The sequence below is a fragment of the Daktulosphaira vitifoliae genome, unplaced genomic scaffold (genome assembly GCF_025091365.1).
Source record: "Daktulosphaira vitifoliae isolate Bord-2020 unplaced genomic scaffold, ASM2509136v1 Scaffold_1, whole genome shotgun sequence".
In the NCBI taxonomy this organism is placed as follows: Eukaryota; Metazoa; Arthropoda; class Insecta; order Hemiptera; family Phylloxeridae; genus Daktulosphaira; species Daktulosphaira vitifoliae.
The window spans coordinates 15,926,264-15,953,504 of NW_026099572.1; the positions used below are offsets into that span (position 1 = coordinate 15,926,264).

Below are 27,241 nucleotides of genomic sequence, written 5' to 3' on the forward strand. Positions count from 1 at the left end.
TTTGAATCCCCCCCTGTAGGCAGGTAAAAAGTCAGATTTATAAAAAAAAATATACCTAATGATAGGTAAAGACATCATGCATCTATAAAAATAAGAATTATATTAATATGTTTATTTTTAAAAAAGTTACGGCAGTTTTTAGTAAAAAAAATTGAAAAAATTTCAAAAATTATTCATTTTTAAATTTGTAATTTTTTCGGAGGTTTCCCCCATTTTCGGGGAACGAGGGAAATTTTTTCAATTTTTAAGGGTAATGTCTTCGACTAGATACGATTTGTGATCTTTTGACGCATCATTGAAAGAAATCGGTTCGGTGAGAGGTGAGAAAAAGTGGTAACAGACACAAAAAAAAAAAACACATCTTAGTAAAACCAATACCTTTTCAGCTTCGTATCAAAGCTAAAAAAGGTACAATTTTTTTTTTTTTTGAGAGAGAGAGAGAGAGAGAGAAAATAACATTCATGTTACTCGCATATTGTCACTTCAGTACCATGGTAATTGACCCCAGTACTACATCACAACATGATTGTGTATGACATGAGAGTTAATTAAGTACATCTTTATAAAGACTTAACCTCAATTAAAATTTTTTTTTTTTTTTGATATTTATATTCATAAAATAATGCGTAGTGGACGTTTTAAATTAAAATTTTACATATTTTCGAATTGATAATGATATTTTTTACAATGTAAAACTAAATAAATGTATATTAGATTAGATCAGATTTCATATTTTATAATGCAATTTCATAGTAAATTTAAAAACAAAAATATCATAAGAGCTTCATCAAAATTTATATCATATATTTATAATTCAGATTATTACCAATACTGCCTTGAATGTATACAGAGTGTCTCAGACCTAACTGACAAAGCTTATAAAGTATTGTATCAAAAGTTATAGCTTTTGATACAATAATTATTTTGTTGGAACATTTTTTTAATAATTATTATCTTCTTAAACTGTGTATAAAGCATATTTTTTAATTATTTATAGTTAATAAGAAAACAATTAAATTTTTATATTTCCAACATTTCAATATAGACATATTTTAAAATTTTTCTTACAAAATATTTTAATGGGTCAATAACAATTTTAGAACAAATTATTCAGTTACAAGCCATACTTGTATAGAGTACGTACCATACTTGCGTGGGTATGGAATGCGAGTGGAGAATGTGTTATAAATAAACACCAACACGAGTTTTACCTACCCGCGCTAAATACACACTCAATACATGAATTAAAACGCTTGTAACTCAATGAGTACTTGTCCCAAAATTATCATCCACCCATCAAATTTCTTTGTAAAAAAAGCGCCAAAAAAATGTTTACTTGAAAATTTTGTAAAAAAAAAAATTTTTTGTTTTTTATTCTTGATGAATGATAAAAAAAAATATGCGCTAAACGTAGTCTATAAAGGCAACAATTATTTAAAAAAATTAGCAAAATAAAAATTGTATCAATAGTTATAAGCGTTGTTATTTAGGTCGAGACAATGTATAAACTGTGCATTATACATTTTTAAAAGTGTGTTCGAATAATTTACCAATCAAAAATGATAAGGAAATCTTGATAACTTTCTAGACTTCTGTCTATAGCAAAATTATATTATCTTTCGTCTTAGCTAGATGACTTTATAAATGGCTTTCTAGAAGTTATCTTGGTTAGGTTTTTTGTTATCTAGATATTTTATTTATCTACAATTACAGAGATGTTTAGCAGTATTCAAAATTTAATAAAATTTTCTAAAACTTCTTTTATCACATTTAGAACACTTTTACATAACACATTAAAATAAAACTATAATCTAAAAGCGAGCTGTGAATTTCTTATGATAATATACTCTATTGTGCATAATTTTATTTAATATTGCTATCATTTTTTGATAAAGCGATAATCAAAATACATTGTGGACTATGTTTGTTGTATACATATTTATCGAATAATAACTGGGTTATTGTGTCTTAATATTTATAATCATTAATAGTAATATTGCTAATAATACAAGTTATCGAAACGGATGTTCTTTATTATTTTATTTTATCAACCTGTTGCGAAATCCCTCTTAAGTAGATGGTTTAATTTTGTGAAAACACTGAACAATAACATTGACATTACATCAATAGGAGTTTAATCGACATCATCTAAGTTTAAAAAGTACAGTCGAGATCCGGTTCAATAGAGTTAAGCAATTTGTTTAGATTAGTTCTGATTAATAATAGTGATGAAAATTTCGTTCGTAAAATGCTTCGATGCGTATAAAGAATGTATCATATTTACCAAAATTTATATGATTTTTGACCTAATGAGGATTATAGAAAACAATGTATAACAAATTTTTGGTGTTGGATCAGAAGAACCAAAATGTTGGTTTTAACCAAAAATTGATAAATATGTTTTATTTATAAATAATTAATTCTATAGTTTACGTTCGGAGCGAGTTACTAGTCCGAAGTTAAAACTACATTGATGGCCTGCATTGTTTTTTACTCGTTTTTATCATTTTTGTTGTTCAACTTCTTTATCTTATCATTTTTGTTATTCTTTTTTTCATCATATTCTTTTTTTTGTTTTTATGAAAAAACTTATCAATAAATTATTTACAACTACATTACCTGAACTTTTAATTATTCGATTCTTGATATAACTTTTTTCTTTAACTTCACTCTTACTCTATATGTTTACTATTTTAACTATTTCATTATGATAATGCTGTTGAATACCTTAGCTTTTTTTTGTTTTATCAAGCATTTTTGGGGGATAACTATCTTGTGATAATATTAGTCAGTACTTAAGAGTTTAATGATTAAAATCATTAAACTCTTAATGGCTGCAATTAAAAATTTATTTCTTTAGTTTGATTATTATCTGATACATTTGAAGTATGGTTTTAAATCATTTATCCTAGATTTTCGTTAAATAATGATTTTTTCATTAAAATGTACAGGTGTAAGAAAAAATCACTATTTAACGAACAAACGGTAGTATTTTTAATAATGTAGATAAGAAAGGGTAACATCTTTTATACTACTTATATAAATAGTGTGTATCATTTTTTTTTTATTAGTAGTGAATTATAAAAGATTTTCAAAAACACATTGGGAGTAAAATTTTCTCAACTATATTAAAAGTACTGTTGACAGTAAAATAAAAGAAACTCATTAAGGGAGCGCGAAAAAACGTTAAGAAAATTAGTATTAAGCAGTTTCACCTGCATTTTATCTATATAATTTTTTTTCCAAAATATTTCTATCTTATTAAGATGAACTTTAATTCGAAAATCTATATGTAATCTAGATGTCTTTTTCGTTATTTATACCCAACACTGTCAATAAAACTATAAGTTAAAAACCATATTATTAATAATGTTTAAATAAATGTATAAAAATTCTGTGCACTTAGCATCGTTACTACGTACACATGAAAAATTGAAAATTTTATATTGATCTTAAAGGACATTTTAAACTGTTTAATTATGTTTTAAATAGTTTTTTTTAATTGTTTTTTAACAACCCTGCCACATGGAATTCATGTATTGATATACTATCCTATAATATTTTATAGCAACCTAGTACACATAAAATATATTTTATAATCTAAAAAAAAGTTATATGCTATTGTATTTACAAGGAAATAAGTATAGTCAGTATTAAATATGTTCAAAGTTATGTATGTTAAAAAATATTTATTGTTAAATAGAATTTATTTACAGTTTACTTATATATTCTTCGTGTATGTTTAGTTATTTAATTGCTATCGTATATATATATATATACATGTAGTTAACCTGAAATGGAGCTTTTATAAATTTAAAGTTGATATTATCACAAAAGTACAAAGCACTCCAATTCTTTGCGTGCCAAATTATTTTAAGTACTTACAAAGGTAATTATATTGTTTCGGTGAAAGATTGTTTCAAGGAAATAAAGTTATGCAAATTTGTGTTGTTTTATAAATAAAAAACAATAATCTTTGAGCTCTACCATAAAATTTTCATTTCTTCTTATACCATAAATAGAATTGAAAACCAGCCTTTAGAATTTATTTTCAGCTGGTACAATATTCAAGAATATCATAACCACACGTCTATATTCACACACTGTTCTTTTACCTTTTTAGGGTTGTGATATGTAGATCCCCACACATTTGGCATATTTTCACTCTCTCTCACGTGCCTTTAATGATGTATGCACCTTTACCCATTTGTTATTGTATCATATACAAGATGCTTCCTACGTACGCCGTGCAAGTTTCGCATGAAGTACTCAACGATGATCGCTTACGGTATTATGTGACAGCATAACTTTACGTGGCTGAGTTGGAGCTAATCATAAACAATTGGTGACACGTGAAATATCAATTTCACCTAACACCACAATGATTTTTCGACTGTGAAATAAAATAAAGGGTATTGTATGATGTACAAAGTACGCTTTTAAAATTTTACTTTTTGTGTAACGAATAATTGTAATAAAACCATACATGTAGTTATGGATATAGTTATTTGCTTTGTATTAATAAAACATAGCCGTATAATGTAAAACTACAAGTAATAGATGAGTTAATTTTTTTGTTATGTTGTTATACTTAGATTTAAACTAACCATTAACATTCTATCTTAGATACAAACGATTTGCATGTATTGTTATTCAAGCTCTTCGTGATAAATCTAATTAAACCTTCAGTTTACTTTACACTAAACACTAAGCTCTATAAACAGTAAACGGGTTGTTAAGATTTTATCATCGTCAAGTTATGTAGAGTTTATCAATACATAATAATATTTAATTAAAACTTATTTTGAATGAAAAGATAAAGTTTATGTAAATTGCGTGTAAATATACCTTTAGTTTCATATAAATATATTCTACACGCTTTATCAATTGCAATAGAAAGGGCAAACAAATTCTTCAAAGTAGATGCAAATTAGGTAGAAGTTTTTTTATTAATAAAACGTCCTAAAAAAATGGTAGCTCTATCAATAAAATGAAGACATCTTTATTTACAAAATTTGAGTATTTATTTACTTTTTTACAATGGTCACCAATTATCTGAAAAAAAAAAATTTTTTTTTTTTTTGACAATCATCAACAGCTTAAATAATTTAAACAAATTAAAAAAAAAAAGTTTTTTTAAAAATCCATCATATGAATCGATATTCTATTAAAATCAAAGAATATAGTCATATTTTCATATAATTTTTTACTACGAATGAATATAACGACGTAACTTTGAAACTTTCATAAGTAATGGCCGCTCTTTTGTGAACGTTTAAAAGAATTGGATTATTTTAAGAAAAAGAAGCCTCGTTTTAGAATTCAGAACTAAAATTTTTTATTAAACCCGAATAATATTTATATATTATCTCCATTCCAAAAAATTTGTTTTTCTTTTCTTGTATTATAGTAATATTTCTCAAATTAATTTTATAATTTAATTTTCATCTCATCTCTGTTATATTAATTCCTTTGTTACACTCTATTACATCTCTGTAACTACCTACTAAAACTCTATTCGTACCTTGTGTGAACGGATACTTCACACAGCATCAAGTACAATAAAATAATTTTATGATACAGAATATTCTTCGATAAGTTTTAATTATATTTAAATTTATAGTTAAATCATTTATAGTCCGTTTTAGACAATTAAATGAAAACTATCAAGAATAACTTTACAATTATTCATCTGCTCTATTGGGATCATATTCGTTTAATGGTATAGTTTTGTTACCAAAAGGAACAAACACATTGTTACGTACTCGGCATAATAAAAAATAAAGCCGTTTATTAAAGCAAAACAATAATAAAACTATTTACCAAAAGCATTATACACCAATAAATATTAAAGAAAACTATTAAATAGACCGTCGATATCTTACCAGAGACTAAACTATATCGTGATTAGACACGAACTTTTCCTAGTGCTGAGAGTAGTCGACTTCGTAAAATGTAAGAGAAACTTTTAGAAGCAAAAAAAATTTTTTTTAAATTATGTTTTAACATATTTTTATTATTTTAACCAATGTATTTAAATTTTTATCGTTTTTTTTATTTTTAATTATAATGTTTTTTTTTTTTAAAAACGTTTTAAATAAGTTTTTTACGTCAATTAATATAAAATAAAATTAATTATTATAGCATAATTATCTATGATTTTTACCACTTATATTAATAATGATAAGTCACTTTTATGAATATTTCAGGAAAGTAAATAAAATAAAAATTTCAATGGACATTGTCATTAACTTATAATTTTCTGGAGCATTACAGGTAACTTAACCTCTTTACAAATTTTAATATCTCATTAACCAGTTTATGTGATATGTAAGATTTTGGATAATAGCCATAGATATTAAACACTATTTAACACATGACTTGATTTTACTTTCAAAGTATTGCTAAAATCACCTTAACAGATTTATACAATAGCCACAGTAGTATATTAATTTTCTAAAAAAAAATGACATTTTTTTTGTTATAAAAATTTAATAAAAAAACCCAGCACAGGGGGGTCGCGGCACAGTGGTGACGTGGCATAGTTGGATCAAGTATAATGATATCTGACAGTGATTAAAATCACTATAAAAAAAACACTTCGATGCAAATCTTTAGATAGTGTTTAATTTAAAAAAATTGGTGTATTATTCCAAAAGCTAAATGATCTGCTAGTTCCTTATTAATATTCTGATTAAGATAAAGTATGTCGAATGAAAAAGGGATTATTAAAAAATATTATTTCTCATAAAAAAATTGTGTTGATCCATACACTTTTCAATAAGTTATAGCATTATAAAGTTAAAAATGTAAAAAAAAAAAATCAAGAATTTTCAAAAGTCAAGTTGAAAAAGTAAATTTTTTGTGAAAAAGTTGTAAATTTAAATCCCCCCCTGTGGGTAGATAAAGGTTTGGATTTATAAAAAATATATACTAAATGTTAGGTAAAGACATCAAGCATGTATAAATAAAAAAAATTTACTGATCCATACGTTTTCCGAAAAGTTACAGTATTATTAAGTTAAAAATATAAAAAGAATTATTATACAAAAATCGTAATTTTTTATTAGCTTTGATGTCTATTTTCACCACGAAGACAAGTCCAGAGGTAAAATTTTTTTTTTTTCAAATTAAAGTATATTACATTAACTTTAATTTAAGACATATATAAAAGAGTCAGACCTTCCGGAACACTTTCAAAAGTTAAGTTGAAAAAGTTCTACTTTCTATATGCATTTTTCAGATTTGAATACCCCCCATATATAAGGAAATAGTCTGATTTAAAAAAAAAGTATGTTGAATGAAAGATGTATATAAATACTACTTCTCATGAAAAATTGTATAAAATCGAGAATTTTCACACAAAAATAGCATTTGGTAGCCATTTCCACCACGAAGACAAGTCCAGAGGTCAAATTTTTTTTTCCATAATGAAGTACATTACATTAGCTTTAATTTAAGATATAAATAAAAGTGTCAGACCTTCCGGAACATTTTTAAAAGTTAATTTTTTGTGAAAAAGTTGTCATTTTAAATCCCCCCCTGTGGATAGGTAAAGGGTTAAATTTATGAAAATAATATACCAAATGATAGGTAAAGACATCAAGCATCTATAAAAAAAATCATATTGATGCTTTCATTTTTGAAAAAGTTACGGCAGTTTTTAGTAAAAAAAATTGAAAAAATTTCAAAAATTAGCCATTTTTAAATTTGTAATTTTTTCGGAGGTTTCCCCCATTTACGGAGAACGAGGGAAATTTTTTAATTTTTGAGGGTAATGTCTTCGACTAGTTACAATTTGTGATCTTTTGACGTATCATTGAAAGAAATCGGTTCGGTGTGAGCTGAGAAAAAGTGGTAACAGACACAAAAAAAACACATTATAGTAAAATCAATACCTTCTCAGCTTCGCATCGAAGACAAAATAGATATTTATGTCTATGTTTTTAATTGTACGTTTTAATTATTTAAAAATTAACTTGTATTATACATAACAACTTTGTCTAGAAGTGCCTCGACATCCATTTTAACGAACATTTGCGTATTTTCCGCCACGTGTATTTCACATAGAACCGACAGACTGACACTTAATGTAAACAAAATTTTGGATATCGTCATTTTTCTGTAGGCAATGTTATCTTTTTTACTGTAGTGAAAGCAAATAAAAATGTACTTATTTTATAAGAATGTATGTTTATCCCAAAAATATACTGTTTAAAAATTCTTAGTACTTAATACCTTTAAAATATTAAAAATATTAAAATTATAAAAAAAACATTTTATAATTGTTATTGAATTTTAAAATAGGTTAACATTATTAAAATTTAGCAATTTGGTTATTTAACGAGATTGTTATCTATCGCATTATGTTACCCGCAAAGTTTAACCCCTTAATTATATATCTGTCTTTTGAATTCCGCTAGAATGTTCTAGTAAAAATTTAAGCTATTTGACCGCCATTTAAAAGACTTAAAAAGGATAAAAAATTATACAATCTTTTTTAACTATAATTTCGTTCGAAATTATTTATCTCCCTTAGATTATCGATTATGCGGTGAATTCATAAAGAAAGAAATGTTGTGACTGGACTATTAATGGACGATACTAAAAGTAGTAAAAAAATATATATCTGTCACGATGTGTATGTGTTTTATTTATCGCGTATGTATGCAATAAAAATGAGTCTACAAATTAATTTCGAACACAATCGGCTAAACGTTCATTAGATTGCCAATAAAAAATCAATAAAACTATTTTTTGATTCGAAAAATAACAGTTTCTATTACTGTTGATTTTCTTTTAAAGTCAAGGTTCTCGTATATTTGTTATTAAAATAGACTATAAAATTGTATTAATTCTTAATCAGTTTGCTAAATTGTTTACTTCTTTAGTATTAATAATATGCGTAGTGATCCTTTAGTTAATTTTTCGTAAAATTATCAAGTTTTTTGAGAGCTAAATATTTTACTCAAAATATGACTTTGATTTGAATTATAAACATAAGGAGACATTTGGTAACATTTCTAGAATGGCCAAAGAAAATATAAGTTGACTGACCATGGAGATAATATAAAAAACAATAAAAGTAAAATTTTAATAAGGCGATAGGCCCTTTAAAGCCTCTCCAATGTCCGCTTATACATATAATTTATAAGTTGTAAGTGTGTACAATGAGTCAAGTAAATATTCGAACTTTGACTAAGAAAAATAATTTGCCTATTAAACTACTATCGTCTTAGATACCTTAATGTGTGATTTAATGATACGTTCCAATATTTTTCTAATGATGTTGATGATACTCTAAAGTTTGTAAGAAGATGGCGATTTAAGAAGCAAATTATTCATTCTAGACAATGTCCAAATACTTACTTGACTCGTTGTATATAAGCATGTGGTTTAATAGATAAACCTCAGATAAAGTTTATGATTACGGTTATCAATTACGACGTATTAACTGCTCTATTATTATAACATACAGAATTAATAAATGGCTAACTAATCAAGGTTTTTTAGTATCATCTTGGTTTTACATCTGGTTTTATAAACTTTGATTAGTTTATAAAACCTCGTTAACAATATTAAATACAATTCACTAAAAAATATAACTTAGTTAAAAGAAAACATTTAAAAGATTACTTGTATACAATATCAAAAAGAGTTTAAAATCTTACGTTAACAAAAAAGGCATTCACTATTTTGACTCAGTTATTTTTTTATTATTATTAATACTTAAAAACCAAAAGGATAAAAAGAAATATTCACCGAAATTTTACACTGAAAGTATCAAGTTCATACTATGATGATTACGCTAATGCGTAGCAATTTTTAACTGAATTGAAAAAAATAAAGTTCTCTGACTAGTCGTCGTTAATTGTATAAATCCGTGTCTCTCGTAAAAAAGAAATGTTTTTAATGATAAGAGAAATCCTATTGTTGATCTTAAAAAAAAAAAATCCTTTTTTAATATTACTCCACTATTTACATAAATATTTTAACTTTGTATGTCCCAAGTACTTAAAAACGTGACAAAATAATAATACTAAGACCATTAAAAATAACAAACGAAAGAGTTCAAAAGCTCATAGTATATTTTATGTAAAAAAAAGTATAATAAGCTCCATTCTATTACACTCTTGGACAATAGCTGAACCCATGAATTTTCTGAATGTCACAACTTGATAGCATTCATACCTAAAATATCTGCTATTAGAAAAAAGGTCATTTTATTTTTACCCCTATTTGTTTACTTTACATTCTGACTGTTAATGAACATTTTTTTGAGATCACTTGAGTGTTATATCATTATTCTTTTACGTATAATTATTACATACTAAAATAACATTTTAAATACGATTAGGGAGACATTGTGTTGATAAACGTACTTGCTATTTCGCGTAAAACATTAGGCACTTTTGTAAACATAATTTAGCTGTTACATAATACTTTTCAGTATAATCATTATGTAACATTTATTTAATTAAAACAGTTTTATAAGTGAATGATAATCAGTCACTGATTTTCCAGTGTCATCATATGACTTTATAAGGGTCTTTTTATTTTTTGTTTTAGTAAAAGAGAACTTTCTTTTACTTTTCAACAACACTTGTAAGGTTCTTAGAGCGCGGAGCTCTAACAAGTGCATTGACGTTTGCCTTCCATCAGTGATGTTTATACCAGTTAATTTTAAGTATATATTTGTTTGATCTTTGAGTTACTATTAATAATATTCATAGACCACATATGATATACATGTACTTGCTTATAGCTGAATATAATAAATAACTAAATTTTTATTTTAATATACCCATTCAACCCAACTCATAATCAAAAATAAAACATGACCTAAATTAACTTAAGAAGTGAATATTTGTTAACAATTGACCCTCTTTTATTTTTTTAGACTATTTTCAACTATGAAAATATTATAAACATGTTATAAAACACATTTAATAAAAGTTTTCCTACTGACTACCTCAACAAGTTTAAGGATAAGTTGTACAACATTTACATGCAAAATGATTGTTAATTTTCCAAATATATCATTAAATCATTAAATCATTAATGACATTAATTTATTGTTTTTATAAAAGAATAATAATTATACATGAATTAACTTTTAGACTACCGCTGATTGTTCATTAAAACTGTACATTATAATGAATACAATAATAAAAAAAAACGTTTTATTTTAGTAAAACGTCACAGAAGTATATTTTTAATAATTTTGTTAATGATTATCGAACTATAATATTTACATAATAAAAGCTATAAAAAAAAAAAAAATTGTTATTATTAAACTATTTATAAACCAATAAATAAATGAAATAATATTCAATAATGAAAACTTTATTGATAATTGTTGGCGAATAATATTAAATAATACACATTGATTTTTGTATAGATGGATTTTTTTTTATTTCATTAGTTTTGGAATGTGATTATTATAGATAATTTTTACGTTCATTAATTTTATTTTATATAAAAAATATAAAGATTACGTTTATATTATGTTCTCATGGTCACATTACACAACAAAATTTTTATCATAGATAATGATAATAATCTAACTGTCCTTAATACATTTAATCAATTATAATATCAAGCTTACTTTACTATTTAATTGATTCAGTCATTTAAAAATATCTGGAATTAAATGTTTTGTATAGACCGAGATATATAACGATAAGAATTAAAAATACCAGTGAGTAACTACATATCCAAATTTTATTGATTGATTCTTTGGCATAATTATGGTAGTGATATGGGGCGTTGCGCGGTGGTCACAATAGACCAAACCAGGTTGACAAAACTTTAATGTTAAGCCACGACTACGCTGTAGGTGAACGGATGGGTGACCGTACTTGCGCTTTTACAGTGGCGAAAAAGGACTATTATAAAGTCATTGTGTCGAATGATATGTCCTATTAATTTATTTTTCTTGATTCAATCACCTTCATTAGCTCTCTTTCTTCTCGTAATTCTTCTAGCACTTGCTCATTTCTTTTCTTGTATACTCATTTTGTCTTTGCCATTTTTCTCCATATCTATAACTCTGATGCTTTTAGTTTGCTTCTGTCTTTCTTGTTAATTGTCCATGTTTCACTGCTATACGAAAGCACACTCTAAAAAAATGTTTTAACAAATCTTTTACGTATGCCAATAATCAGATGTTTGAGAAACTAATTCTTGTTTTAGAATGCTTGCTTTGCCAATGCTATTTATAATAGGATAAATATGGTTTATATTAGCACATTGTTGTACATGATGATTATCTTGCATTGAGACCATTTTGATTCCAAAAAACATCAATTTTATTTTGAATATGTTTAAGTTTTGTACGGTAACCACCAAAAAAATTAAAAATAATTTTTCTAAGTTAACTACCAAAATTATATATAAATAAAAAATAGTTTACAAATTTTTATGTAACAACAAACAGCATTTTTTATTATGAAATAATCTTAATACACTAACTGTGATTAGCATCTTTCAAAATTTATTATTATAGTTTATAAAATCTTTTTATTTTATTTAATCTTAAATAGCAAAGCAGAGTAAACAAATTTGTCGATCAAAATAAAAGTTAATAACTTCAATTCTGATAATTTCACTAATATCTCAATCAAAGTAATAACAATGGGAATAATAAATAGTTAATTATTTTGTGGTGAACTTTAAAATTTGTTATCAGATTCGATAAAATAAAAGTTATTTTTAATTTTTTTACGTAGGAAATGATAAACAAAAATTCATAAAATTGTAATAGAAACACTCCATTATTTTGTTAATAAAAATCAATTTTTTTTACAAAAATACATTTATAAAAAGTATTTTAAAATAAACAAAAGTTACTTGTCATTGATTTATTCAAATAGCTAGATATTCATATTTTTCTTCTAGAAGTAATTTTAATGATATAATATATTTAATAATAGTCCTGTATGTCTTTTTATTGATCGAGTAATTAATAAACCTGTAGAATTTGTATATTTAGTCTAGAAAATCTTTGATAACTTAAATGAATAAGTCTATTGAAAAGAAATTATTACGTAATAATGTTTTACTAGGTAGATTTTTTTAACACAAAGTAAATTAGAAAATCATAAAATATATTAAGACTTCAGTACACAATCATTAATATTTTAAGTACTTATAATGGTTGAAATTTGCCATGTAAAACCAAGTCATTTAAATCAAATCACCCACACATTTTGGAGGTGGGGCTTTTTGCTGTGCCTACAGCGAAGCTTGCAAAAGGAACACAGTTCTTAGGCTGAGGACCCCACTCTCCTTTAACGTTGGGTCTGTTGAGTAAACAATGAAACCAAATATTTAAAAATATATTTGCCCCTCATGAAAAATGTCTGTGAGCGCTCTTGTTGTGTACCCCTTTGATTTATAAATAAGCGAAAGAAGTACGTGAAAATGATAGAAAACAATTTCCAAATAAATTTGTTCTTATAACTTTTTTATACAGTTAAACTTTTTAAAATCGTTGAAAGATTTTGTTACAGAATACAACTTTATCATTAATTTTGTTTTCATAATAACGCATACAATAATAATCTGTTTCAATGGGTCATAAAATACTATCAGTATTTATTCTTATTAACTTTTGTAACTGATACGATATAAAATATTGTCACTAAAAACTTATTTATGTGACAGTATGGTGAAATTATGGCTACTGTATAATAAACATATAATTATTAATAGAAAATTTGCCAAAAAAACTAAACAAAATTAAAATGATTTAAACATTTTTTTCTGTTATTTGATCAAACTAAAAATAAGGGTTTTTATCAAATAATATTAAAATTTATGTAATTTGAACCATGAATATTTAAAAGTTATTGGACTACACATTGGATCATTATTTAATAAATTAGCTAAATGATGTATGTTGTCTTTGAAATGTAGATTATACTCTTATAAAGTATTAAGATCAAACAAAAAAATATTTCAAGATTGATACATTTAAAAAACATAAACTAAAAGACCAATAAAAAAATTATCTAATGTATTTTTCTAATAGATATATATATAAATAAATAAATGTAATTATTTAGCTGAAAAAATTAAAATCTGTTTTTGGTGTTAATAGACATAAATATTGCTAATTTAATCAATAGTCTAGTCAGATGAAGAACTGGTGAAACTGTAGCCTTTTTCTCCTAAAATTATGTGAAGAATTTTCACTAAAAATTGCACTCTTAGATAAATTTTAATTTTCAGATAAAAAATAATAAAATATTGTTAAATAATAAGATGTATTTAACTATCCTCCCCTAACGAAAAAAATTCTGATCATGCCCCTGAAATTTATTCATTGAAAAAACAATTAAAAAAATGTCTAATCATTTGCTGTATATATATATAAATATTGAGTGAAATAATAGGAAAATATTTAAAATGAATCTCTTTAGGTTCAAGTAATAAGTGAAAATAATAACCCATGAGCCATCTATCGGTTAAAGTTTTACTAGTAACAAAAAAAATCAATAGAAACGACGTTTCTCTTACCTTGGTATTTGCAAAGCGACCTCGTCAAGGCTGTCAGACGGTGTTAGTGGTGGTTTTTCAAACAATCGACTCGGCGCGAGTGTCAACTGATTTCTGTGCCTCATGCCTCGCTTGCGACGTTTTTTTATTTCCTCCTCACGACGAAGGTTATGCAAACGAAAAAAGAACATTGACATTCTGAAACAATAATAAAATTAGTTGAAAAGTTGAATTATTTTCAAAAGGATCATTTATTTTGAATACTAATAAAAATCAATTTTTTCTTAAAAGTTAAAAAAATAATGCTTGATTAAAATTATATTTTCCATTTCGTATTTATACACAAGTGAATTATTGTAAATAATCTAATATATAAGATTATTTGTGATTAGAATTTTGAAAAGATAAATTTTAAAGATTTATTAATTGGCATAGAATATTGAGAGCAACGTTTTTATTTTGATATTATCACGCACAGCCTCAATTGAGTAAATGAAAAATTCTTCAGCAAGAAATTACGACTTTTTAAAAATTTATACCTTAAAAATAATATACCTTAGCTATTTTCATTAACATTTTAAAAAGATTTAAAATTATATAACATAAAATTAGGTATTTCACTTTTATTTCATACACATTTTAGCTTCGATGCGAAGCTGAGAAGGTATTGGTTTTACTATGATGTGTTTTTTTTTTTTTTTTTTTTGTCTCTGTTACCACTTTTTCTCAGCTCTCACCGAACGGATTTCTTTCAACGATACGTCAAAAGATCACAAATCGTATCTAGTCGAAGACATTACCCTTAAAAATTGAAAAAATTTCCCTCGTTCCCCGTAAATGGGGGAAACCTCCAAAAAAATTACAAATTTAAAAATCGCTAATTTTCGAAATTTTTTCAATTTTTTTTACTAAAAACTGCCCTAACTTTTTCAAAAATGAACATATCAATATAATTTTTTTTTATATAGATGCTTGATGTCTTTTCCTATCATTTGGTATATTTTTTTCATAAATTTAACCCTTTACCTACCCACAGGGGGGGATTTAAAATGACAACTTTTTCACAAAAAATTGACTTTTTCAACTTAAATTTTGAAAGTGTTCCGGAAAGTCTGACACTTTTATATATATCTTAAATTAAAGCTAATGTAATATACTTTATCATGGAAAAAAAAAATTTCGGACTTTATTTTGTCTTCACGGTGAAAATGGCTACCAAATGCTATTATTGTGTGAAAATTCTCAATTTTATTTTTTACATTTTTAACTTTATAATGCTATAACTTATTGAAAAGTGTATTGATCAATATAATTTTTTTATGGGAAATACTATTTTTTAATAATCCCTTTTTCATTCGACATACTTTATCTTAATCAGGATATTAATAAGGAACTAGCAGTTTATGAAGCTTTTGGAATAATCCACCAATTTTTTAAAATTAAACACTATCTAAAGATTTGCATCGAAGCGTTTTTTTTTGATAGTGATTTTAATCACTGTCAGATATCATTATACTTGATCCAACTATGCCACGTCACCACTGTGCCGCGACCCCCCTGTGCTGGGTTTTTTTTAAAATGAAAACAAAATTTTGACTAACAAATAATTTGTATATCAATCTAACCTCCTAAATAAAAGAGTGTATTTTATCCAAACTAATTCTAACCGTATTTTATGAAAACTATTCAATTCTGTTGAAATTTTATACTTAAATTTATATTTGTAAACAAATAATCACCAAGTCACTTATACATGTAGTAGACTTTTAAATATCTTTTTAGTAAAAAAACCTTTGATTTTGTTTGTTGTTATTAAAAAATAGACTTGTTGCGAAAAAGCACTAAATTTTTTATCAAGCGAAAAATTATCCTAAAATTTAATCTGCTATTGTATTAATTTAACTCATAAAATTTGGCTATCTCGTATTGAGATCTATTAGATCAAACATTCTCCAAGTTACATAATTCTCAAAAAACTACAAACACCTGCGATGCTAACACGATAGTCAAATATAAAATAAAAAATTAGCTTGATATTCCAATTTTGTTCCACTTTAATAGCTGGTTATAATTAAATTTTCCATTTTGTTTAAAGAAACGTGTATTAGTTAAAATGAATTGTTATTTATACGTGTACTGAAATTTGAATCAACATATTTTGAAAATAGAATATTTTAGCAGTAAAAAACGCATAAATCAGAGTTCTAAGATAAATGAACGTTGCTTCCACATTTTNTTGTTGCGAAAAAGCACTAAATTTTTTATCAAGCGAAAAATTATCCTAAAATTTAATCTGCTATTGTATTAATTTAACTCAAAAAATTTGGCTATCTCGTATTGAGATCTATTAGATCAAACATTCTCCAAGTTACATAATTCTCAAAAAACTACAAACACTTGCGATGCTAACACGATAGTCAAATATAAAATAAAAAATTAGCTTGATATTCCAATTTTGTTCCACTTTAATAGCTGGTTATAATTAAATTTTCCATTTTGTTTAAAGAAACGTGTATTAGTTAAAATGAATTGTTATTTATACGTGTACTGAAATTTGAATCAACATATTTTGAAAATAGAATATTTTAGCAGTAAAAAACGCATAAATCAGAGTTCTAAGATAAATGAACGTTGCTTCCACATTTTGTTGAAAAATATTATTATAAAACTGGATTTCAGAAAGATCTTATTATAATATTCAAATAATCTCTGAATAATAAAAAAAACTTAATCATAAAAATCATAAAATGCTATTAAATTGGTTATTTAATTTTTAATGTCATGATTGAAACATTTATAAGAATCATTTTCATAGGCAAAATTTGGTAAAGATGGTTAACGGGGGAATTATACTACAAAACATAATGAAAATTATTTTTAAATATATATTCAATATATTTAAAGATGAGAGAAATTAAGTAAATGGTCTAATTACATATATTTAAATTTAAACTATGATAAAAAAATTTTTTTAAAAAAATTAAATTTTTTAAACTGAGGCTATATAAATCATTTGTATTTATATTTCTTTTTTGACATATCTGAATTATCCTCTACTATTCCCAGCAACGAATGCTTGTTGATAGCTTTATTTAGTATTTCTGCAGACATTTGGTAACTATCAAATCATGTATTACGTATATAAGTTTTTCAATATAATTGATTTGATTCGCTTAACAAAAACATTTATTTTGTAGTATTTTAACATTATACAATACTAAATTAAAGACTAAATTATTTTCATTATACGTGTATTCTGACGATGAGTAATTTTATAGTCTAATATTTAAAATGTATATTAACTGAAACGAAAATTAAATTATTCATCACAATATTATTAATTAACAAAGTGAACCAACATAAATTTTTTTTCGTGATGGTTGGCAAAGATATAATGTGACAATTATTATTTTTTTGTTACTTTTAGTTTAAAAATACATTTATTTAAATTACGGCAAAGTATGTTCTCATTAGTAAAAAATATAATAGTAACATAAAAAAAATATATACGTAGATCAAAATTAATACACCTTTTTTAATGATACTAAAATATACTCCTTAATAGTCTTTTAAACTTAACTTTAAAATAAATAATATGTTGTTCTCAAAAATATATTTACATAGAATATACAACGTGAACCAAAATCTTACCTCAAACCTAATTTAAAAAATAATTTTATGCTTAACAAATTTAATATTTGAAGTATAATTTTAACTGAGAACCTAATTTTTGTATTTTTAATGATTAAACTTAAAACAAATTACTATTAAATTTAAAATTATTACCAGACTCATAAATCGGAAAATGTGCTTAAAAGTGCTTACCCCATCAAAAAAAATTAAAGACATTTTTTTATACATAAAAAAAATTTAGGATAATAAATAATCAATTTAGTTCTGCCATATTTTTTTTTAAATTTACACCAGTGTAATTTATAAAATTACTTAGTTTTTAATATAGTAATATATTTTGCTTAATGTTTAAAGAAAACCTTTAAACTTAAAATAACAAAATTATTTCACCGTTAAAATCAGATAATTTAACATTAATTAACGTTTTAATTGATCAATTAAATCAGAAGTTCCAGTTTGAATATAATATATAATATAATAAAATAAAAATTGATATAAATTAACTAATTTACTAGAAAATTAGTAAAATTGTCATAAACTGTAATCATTCCGGTTCTTCACTCCGTTTTGACGGCCATTTTTCATAATATAATAATCGTGGGATTGATATATTTTTATAATAACGTTGTAGTGCATTTTAAGAAGTTTAATTTGATGTGAGTCAAAATAGGACAAACGTTTCATCGGATTTTAACAAAAATTATACAATTATAAAGCTTGTTTTACCTAATATACATTATTAAAATTTCATTTAGATTATTGTTTTCTGAAATAGTAGTTTTAAAATGTTGAAAAAAAATTTGAGAGTTAGATTTTTACGGTAGCATATTTATTAAATTCCTAAAAAAAACAAGAAACAACGATAGGGGGCGTGAATAAGTGTCAACAAGGTTTACAAGACAATAATGTTAATTGTATGGTTCATTGAAAAATAAGGTTAGCTGCAAACTGTACAGTTTCTCATGGATGATATAAATTATGTATGGGTCTTATGAACTTTATTATTTAATCGCACTATAGACATTAGTAGGAATTTCAATGGAAAAGTTACACGAGCAACATTTATACAGAGAAAATATCAAGAACTTTCAGTCAACACATATAATAATATACCTTAGCTATTTTCATTAACATTTTAAAATTAAATAACATAAAATTAGGTATTTCACTTTTATTTGATACACATTTTTTTTTAAAATTCCGACTCTTTGTTTGCTCACACAGAGAATTCAAAATGGCGACTTTTGTACAATAAGATAATTTTTTCAACTTAAATTTTCAAAATATTCTAGAAATACTGTTTTTTTAAACACATGGTATATATAATTTATGTTACATAGTATAAATTAAAAAAAAAAATTATTTGGACGGCTTAACTTCCATGTGCAAATAGTTACCGTAGTTAAAACACATGTTATTGTATTAAATTTCTTTGTTTCATATTTTATTTTTCTAATAATCATAAATATTTAAAAAATATATGGATGAATTTTTTTTTGTGTGGTATTTGTATTTTATACAAACCCTTTTTATCCAACATATTTTTGTTAAATTAAATACTGTACAAAAAGTGATTACAGTTTTGGGATCACCTATTTTCATAAATTAATTTACATTGAATAGTAAGTTAAACTTATTTTGATTTTTTTTTGCTAATACCTACCTCCTATGTTGAGAAAAACTACTTTGAAAATATGAACAAGCTTAAATTGTCCATTTCATTATACAGGAAATGCATTGTACAATGTACTTCCTGAGGAAACATTTTTCTGGGGAATGTCGTCTAATTTTTAACTCGAAAAAAAATTATTTTGATTTTAAACATACCTTTAAATAATACCAAACTAAAAAAAATTTAAAAATGAATTTTTTTTAATCTTGTACGTTTTTTAAAATCATAACAAAAAAAGGTTGAGGTCCACATATCTACCCCAGGTTCTCCGAAAAAACCTCCAATATGATATTATTTTTCTTCTACAGATTTGTCATAAAGTTACGAAATATCCTTAAATAGACTACTTTATAATTTTCTTATAATTTATCAATTAAAAATTACAATACTAAATTATTAAATATTAATTTTATCCTATATTTAATTGCTATTGTAAACACTATCTACAAATTTTCATCAAAGCATTACTATGATGGTGATTTTAATTACATTCATATATTATCTATACTTCTCTTAATTATGTCTTGCCACATTGTGCCATGATCTCTCTGTACTACTATTTTATAAAAAATATTCTGCACAAACCATTTTATTATTACCTTTGATACATCTATACATAGATAAATGTATAACCAGAAGAATCATTGGTATGTTGTTTTGTTATAAGAAAGTAAAAAAAATAGGTTACATGAACTTTTCAGTCACCCGAGATCGTTATCGCTCCCGTGAGACATAGAAAACTAATCCACCAACACACATGTGGGAGACATACAAATAGTTTTTTATTTTTATGTCTGTCAAGGTTTTGATTTTAAATCTCTCTTGTTATGCCGGATATATTATTCCATGTCGTTAAATTGATCAGTCGACCTGTTTCTTTTCGAACACTAGTGCTCTGATTTTCACCCTCTGGAGACTGCCCAAAGAAACGTATAAGGTCACGTTAAAAGCAAAATTCTCACATAAGATATCAGAGATCAATTCAATAATGAACACTGCTATCATCAAATGGTCTTATTAAATCCCTATGGCCCACCTACAAAATATCACAATTTAACAGATGTTTCTATCTTAATGAAACTTTGTAATAGTTTCCCGTATAAAGTTTAAAGATGTTCGTTCATTCATGTAATGCATCTTTTTTGGGTTTTTTCATTCAATTCTATATAAGTACACAGTTCATGATGTAATGGGATTTTCAATATCCGTTTCCGATATTGGAATCAAATAAACCAGGAAGTGAGTTTGACACCAGGCAATACAATTTAACTGATGTTTTACTAAGAGCAGAATACAATGTTTTTTAGCTTAAATAAAATAAAATTATTAATTTTGAATATGAAAAAATTAATTTCAAGTAGATTAATAATCAGAAAATTCATTATCAAATCTTATACTTTTAACACGTTTCTTCACAAATTTCCTAAAAAATATCAATTTTAAATGAAGAATTTTAAATAGAAATAAAGTGATCAAATTATAAGGAAATAAGTCAATTATTAAAGACAATGAGAATAATAGAAAACCTTTTCCTTACTTACTTACTTATATAGTAGTTACAATTGCCATTATAAAGGTTTAAACTACTGAATAAAACTATATAAAAACTTATCTTTATAAGTATTATAAAGATAAGTTTACTATACTATAACTAGTATAGTTAAAAGGTATAATGACATAACTGTCTTACGATTTTTTCGTTTTTAATTTTATGGTTTGATTCGATAACTTAATAACAGTAGTATTAAGTAATAAAATCATCCATTGAGTAAAAAAGTTTTTGTTTTGCTAATTTTATAGCGTCCTATAGCTTCGATTCGAATTTGAGAAGGTATTAATTTTATTATGTGTTTTATTTATTTATTTTTTTTTTTTTTTTTTATCTGTCACTACTTTTTCTCAGTTTTCACCGAACCAATATCTTTCAACGACAAAAGATCACAAATCGAATCTAGTCGAAGACATTACCCTCAAAAATGGAAAAAATTTCCCTCGTTCCCCGTAATGGGGTAAATCTCCAAAAAAATTACAAATTTAAAAATCGCTAATTTTTGACATTTTTTTTACTAAAAACTGCCATAACATTTTCAAAAATGATAACATCAATATAATTTTTTTTTATAGATGCTTGATGTCTTTACCTATCATTTGGTATATTATTTTAATAAATTTAACCCTTTACCTGCCCACAGGGAGGTATTTAAAATGACAACTTTTTCACAAAAAATTAACTTTTTTAACTTAACTATTGAAAGTGTTCCGGAAAGTCTGACACTTTTATATATATTTTAAATTATAGCTAATGTATTGTACTTCATTATGGAAAAAAAAATTTGACCTCTGAACTTGCCTTCGTGATGAAAATGGCAATCGAATGCTATTTTTTTGTGAAAATTCTCGATTTTTTTTTTTTATTTTTAACTTTATAACGCTATAACTTATTGAAAAGTGTATGGATCAACACAATTTTTTTATGAGAAATAATATTTTTTAATAATCCCTTTTTCATTCGACATACTTTTTCTTAATCAGGATATTAATAAGGAAATAGGAGATCATGTAGCTTTTGGAATAATCCATCAATTTTTTTAAATTAAACACTCTCTACAGATTTTCATCGAAGTGTTTTTTATGATAGTGATTTTAATCACCGTCAGATATCAATATACTTGACCCAACTATGCCACATCCCCACTGTGGCACGACTCCACTGTGCTGGGTTTTTTTGTTTGTATTAATAAAATAAAATCATCCATTGAGTTAAAAAGTTTTCGTTTTGCTAATTTTAAAGCGTCTATTTTTGTTTATATTAAAATGATAAAAATTATAATTTTTTTTTTTGCTATTTTAAAAAATTTACAGTAATTTAAACGGCAGAACTGTTTTTTGATAGTATGCTGGTTTTAAAGGTACTTTTTAAAAGGATTCCAACCCGTAACATATTCCATAAATATAGATAAAAATTCATATAAATAATAATTAAATAAATGATTTCCTTAATACCAAAGGAAAACTGTTTTGAACCATTATCTATCGTTAAAAAAATGTAATTGAATCTAAATCATCAATTTATATAGTTATCAATATTCGAGGATTTTGAGAGAAGTATATTTATTAAAATAATCCTTAATTGTCCAAATTTCAAAACTCAAAATTTTGTATATATCGCAATTTTTTCTATGTAGTAAAAAAAATTTGTTGATAAATTTTGAGTGTTCTAGGTTATCCTTTATGTCGCTCAGAAGAGTTGAAAATTGACGTGAAAGGATAACAATATAATTTTGTGTATCTTTATAAATATGGTGTAAAAATACATTTTAGAAATAAAATGTCTTTGGTAAATTTTTGTATCATTGACTGTTATGCGTATAACTAAAAAAACGATTAATTTATAATTTTCATGGAAAAAATTATATTTTTGTCAGTATATTGTTTAATATTGTAAATTCATCAAAATTGCATATAACTCAATATATTTAAAAGTAGTAAGTACATATTTTTCTGTAATACTGAAATTTAAACATAAAAAGTTTAATATTTTCTCTTATTTTTTTTACAAGTACAATATAATTTGACTAGATGCATGATATTTACAATTATACATGACCTTTGTCTTCTGACATGATTGGTTGGATTTGGTTTAGAGAAACTGAGGAAAAAGTTTACGCCAAAGTATTAGCGTACTTTTTCTTTAATTATGCACTCTCTAACATTTGAGTATCTTAAATACTTGTTAACATTAATAATTTTTTTGAATAAAACTCTTTGGTAAGGGTTTGATACAAAAAAATTACTAAAGATTTTTTTTTTCTTTTATGTTTTCAAACAAGATTTATTTTATACATTATTCATTATTTTTAATATTTTAAAAGATATACAAAAAAAAAACTATATTTCTACCCCTTTCAGTAAACTTTCAACCCTTTTAAAGCTTGGTACCTCAACCTCTTGGGATTAATTCCTTAATACTCTTAAAACTATTCGTACCATTTCTACAAACTGCTCTTTGAAAATAAGAAATGATAATTGTTGAATTATAAAAATACTATGTACTAAGAGATATAAATTTAATATATATATTTTCTTGGAATGAGTTATGTATTTTATTTAATAAATAAAACATACATAATTTTTAAGATGTGATATAATGATTCAAACAAATTTTTTACTTATATTTGTAAAAATCAGGCAATTAAACCATGATATAACTGTATATGACTATACAGGGTGATTTTTTTATCATAACCCACTCAATTACTTTTTTTTTTTTTTTTTTAGCTTTCAATACAAAGTATTATTATAGCTTAACAATTAAATAAAATGAGAAAAGAAAAAAAATAGTACAATTGATCTTACATCAACAAAATTACAATAAAATTACAGTAAACATCGTTAAATAAAAAAACCAGCTGAATGAATGAAAGAAATAACTAAAGATATTACATCGAGAGAAGTTGAGTTAAGAATAGTGTAACAATTAATAGGGGAGATATTAAGATGAGATAAATTATTAAATAAAATAGAACGATTAGTTTCAAATGCACAGCAGTCAAAAATTATATGAGGAAAATCGCAGAGAACTTCATCTTCATGTTTGGGGCAGAAAATAAGCAAAAGATTTAAAGATGTGATTATCATATTAAGGTACGGAGTCAAAATCAAAGAGATTGAAGCAAGTAAAGGAAGAGTTTTGGGAACATAGCGTCAAACTGCGCATAGAGAATGAAAATTATTAAATATCGAGTTGGCAGAATAGGATAACTGTTTAGTAAGAAATTTACAAGCTAGAAGTCGAGAACGACTCAATTACTTACAGAATAATAATAATTTAAAATTTTTTTTTTATTTCTATCTTTAGTTACACATTATTCTCGAATTATTAACTATGTAATACTTTTTAAGTTCATCCCTTATGCCTGGTAAGGGTGTCAACTTTGTTTTTTTAAATGGTAACACGTATTTTTAATTTAATAAAATGTTTGAGTTTTTAATTCAATTTAAATAGATTTTTTATGACATCGATATTAGCAGGTACACAGCATTGTTATTATTAATGATAGTCAGGTACATTGTTGTGAGTTTATAAATACACTAACTAACAATACAAAAAGTATATCTATTGATAGTCATAATTGATAATAAACAATCCGTGACTGTGATAGCAATATCATAAAAAACCAATTAGCTACGTGTAGGTATATTTATTAAAGTAGTAGTCCTTAGTTGTCCAAATTTCAAAACTCGAAATTTTGTATATATAACAATTTGTTCTATGTAGTAAAAAAAAATTTAAAGACTATACACGAAACATTTATTCCATTTTAATTTGAATTCTTACATCACACATATAATATGTGAACTAGCTTCTATTTTAGTATAAATATAAATATAAGTATAACATTTTCAGTCATTCATACTTATTTAATTTACAATTAAAAAAACGAAAAGTTTTAAAAAAATTTGTATAATTAAATTATTTAATTTTCGAACTCAATACCATAAATTTTTTAATATGTATTTATTTAATGCATAAGTTTTTATTTTTATGTTTCTTCATAAGTAAGAACTTTTCATTGTGTATTGTTTAAAATGGGTAAATCTGTAAAATATCTAATTTAATTAATCTATTTTGAAATAAACATATGAGTTTAATCCTGTATGTATAATATAAATACAACGACGTCTAAAGCTCTCTATGTCCAAACCCCTTCAAAAAATTTCACTACTGTTAATTATAAAATGTTGAAAAAAAACCAATTAGCTACCTGTATTTGTAATCCCTTGTGTATTATACCTATATATTAACTCAAAAATTTGAAACTTTAAATATTTATATCTAATAAACAAATTAAGTTTCATTAAAAATTCAAATACCATTTACTATTGAATTAAAAACTCAGACATTTTATTAAATTAAAAATACGTGTTACCATTTAAAAAAACAAAGTTGACACCCTTACCAGTCATAAGGGATGAACTTAAAAAGTATTACATAGTTAATAATTCAAGAATAATGTGTAATTAAAGATAATAATAAAAAAAAATTTTAAATTATTATTATTCTGTAAGTAATTGAGTGAGTTATGATAAAAAAATCATTCTGTATATTCTTTCTAAGCTAATCAATTTAATCCCAAATTACCAATAGTGTGAAATTCTAAATTGATTGATATGTAATATCAAATCTAATTATTTCATCGGCCACTAGATGCCGTAAGATGTGTACATAATGAATACCTTGGATTATTGCAGTACATCAATAAGAAAAATTGTTGAAGTTCATAAATATTAATTAAATAAAACTAAAAATAATAAAATACAAATAAAAGTAAATTAATTGTATGAGTCAACGTAAGAATTTTGGAATTTCTGCATCCGTATATTTTTATATACATTTATGTACTGCACTACTTCTTCTGTTTATAAATTGTCATAAACCTTTAATTTTTTTAGAAAAAATTAAATAATATTTAATATGTGTGGCGGTCGAATATTCTAGAATGTCCGGCCGCCGCCGCCTCTAGAAGATTCGTCGCTCTACATAAGCGTGTGGCGGTCGAATGTCTAGAGAGTTCCGACGCCGCCTCTAGAAGATTCCTCTGACTATTTAAGGGCAAGATCGTCGCTCCAGTCAGTCAGTCGATCAGTCAATCACTTACGCATTCTGTCTTACACGCGCTTCGTTTCTCGCTGTTATTTATTAGTTCGTTGTAATACAGTTCGTCTCTCGCTGTTATTTGTTATTTGTTAGTTCGTTGTAATATAGTATAGTTGTTATTAAATCGTAAAAGTGTTTATTACTTCTATATATTACACCTCGCTACATTGGTGACCTCGACGATAACAAGCATGAACGCCGAAGAACTACGCAATCAATTGGAGGAGTTACGCCAAGAAAACGCTCGCCTTGCAGCACTACAGGCACAGCAATATCCAACAGCTTCAGTGAATCGCGTTGCCGTCAAGTTGCCACCTTTCTGGTCCGAAAGACCGAGCTTATGGTTCTCACAGGTTGACTCGCAGTTTGCAATCTCGGGAATAACAAGTGAGGAAACAAAATTTAATTATGTTGTGGCTCAGCTTGATACGCGTTACGCCGCCGAAGTAGAGGATATTATTACTAACCCACCGCCTACTGAACGCTACAAACATCTACGCGCAAAACTCGTTGAACGGTTGTCTATCTCAGAAGAACAACGTGTGCGGCAACTCATCAATGAAGAAGAACTAGGTGACCGTAAGCCATCACAGTTCTTACGACATCTCCGTTCCCTTGCCGGCACTACTACATTACAAGACAATATTTTACGTCAACTTTGGCTCCGCCGTCTACCATCACATGCACAAGCTATTTTAACCGCACAATCAGAGCTTCCTCTGGATAAGGTAGCCGAGCTGGCTGACAAAATTGTTGAAGTGCAGCCAGCCCCCTCG

The 27,241-nt window shown here is 25.3% G+C and overlaps 1 protein-coding gene across 4 annotated transcripts in view; it reads right to left on the reverse strand.

Annotated features, from left to right (window-relative positions):
* LOC126902069 (potassium channel subfamily T member 2) overlaps positions 1-27,241 on the reverse strand; it is a 128,611-nt gene that overhangs the window by 76,786 nt on the left and 24,584 nt on the right. For all 4 annotated transcript variants that reach the window (XM_050679116.1, XM_050679094.1, XM_050679108.1 and 1 more), the window contains exon 2: positions 14,524-14,700. In XM_050679116.1, coding sequence (XP_050535073.1) covers positions 14,524-14,699 — 176 coding nt within the window. In that variant the 5' untranslated portion in view covers position 14,700. The remainder of the gene's footprint in view (positions 1-14,523; positions 14,701-27,241) is intronic.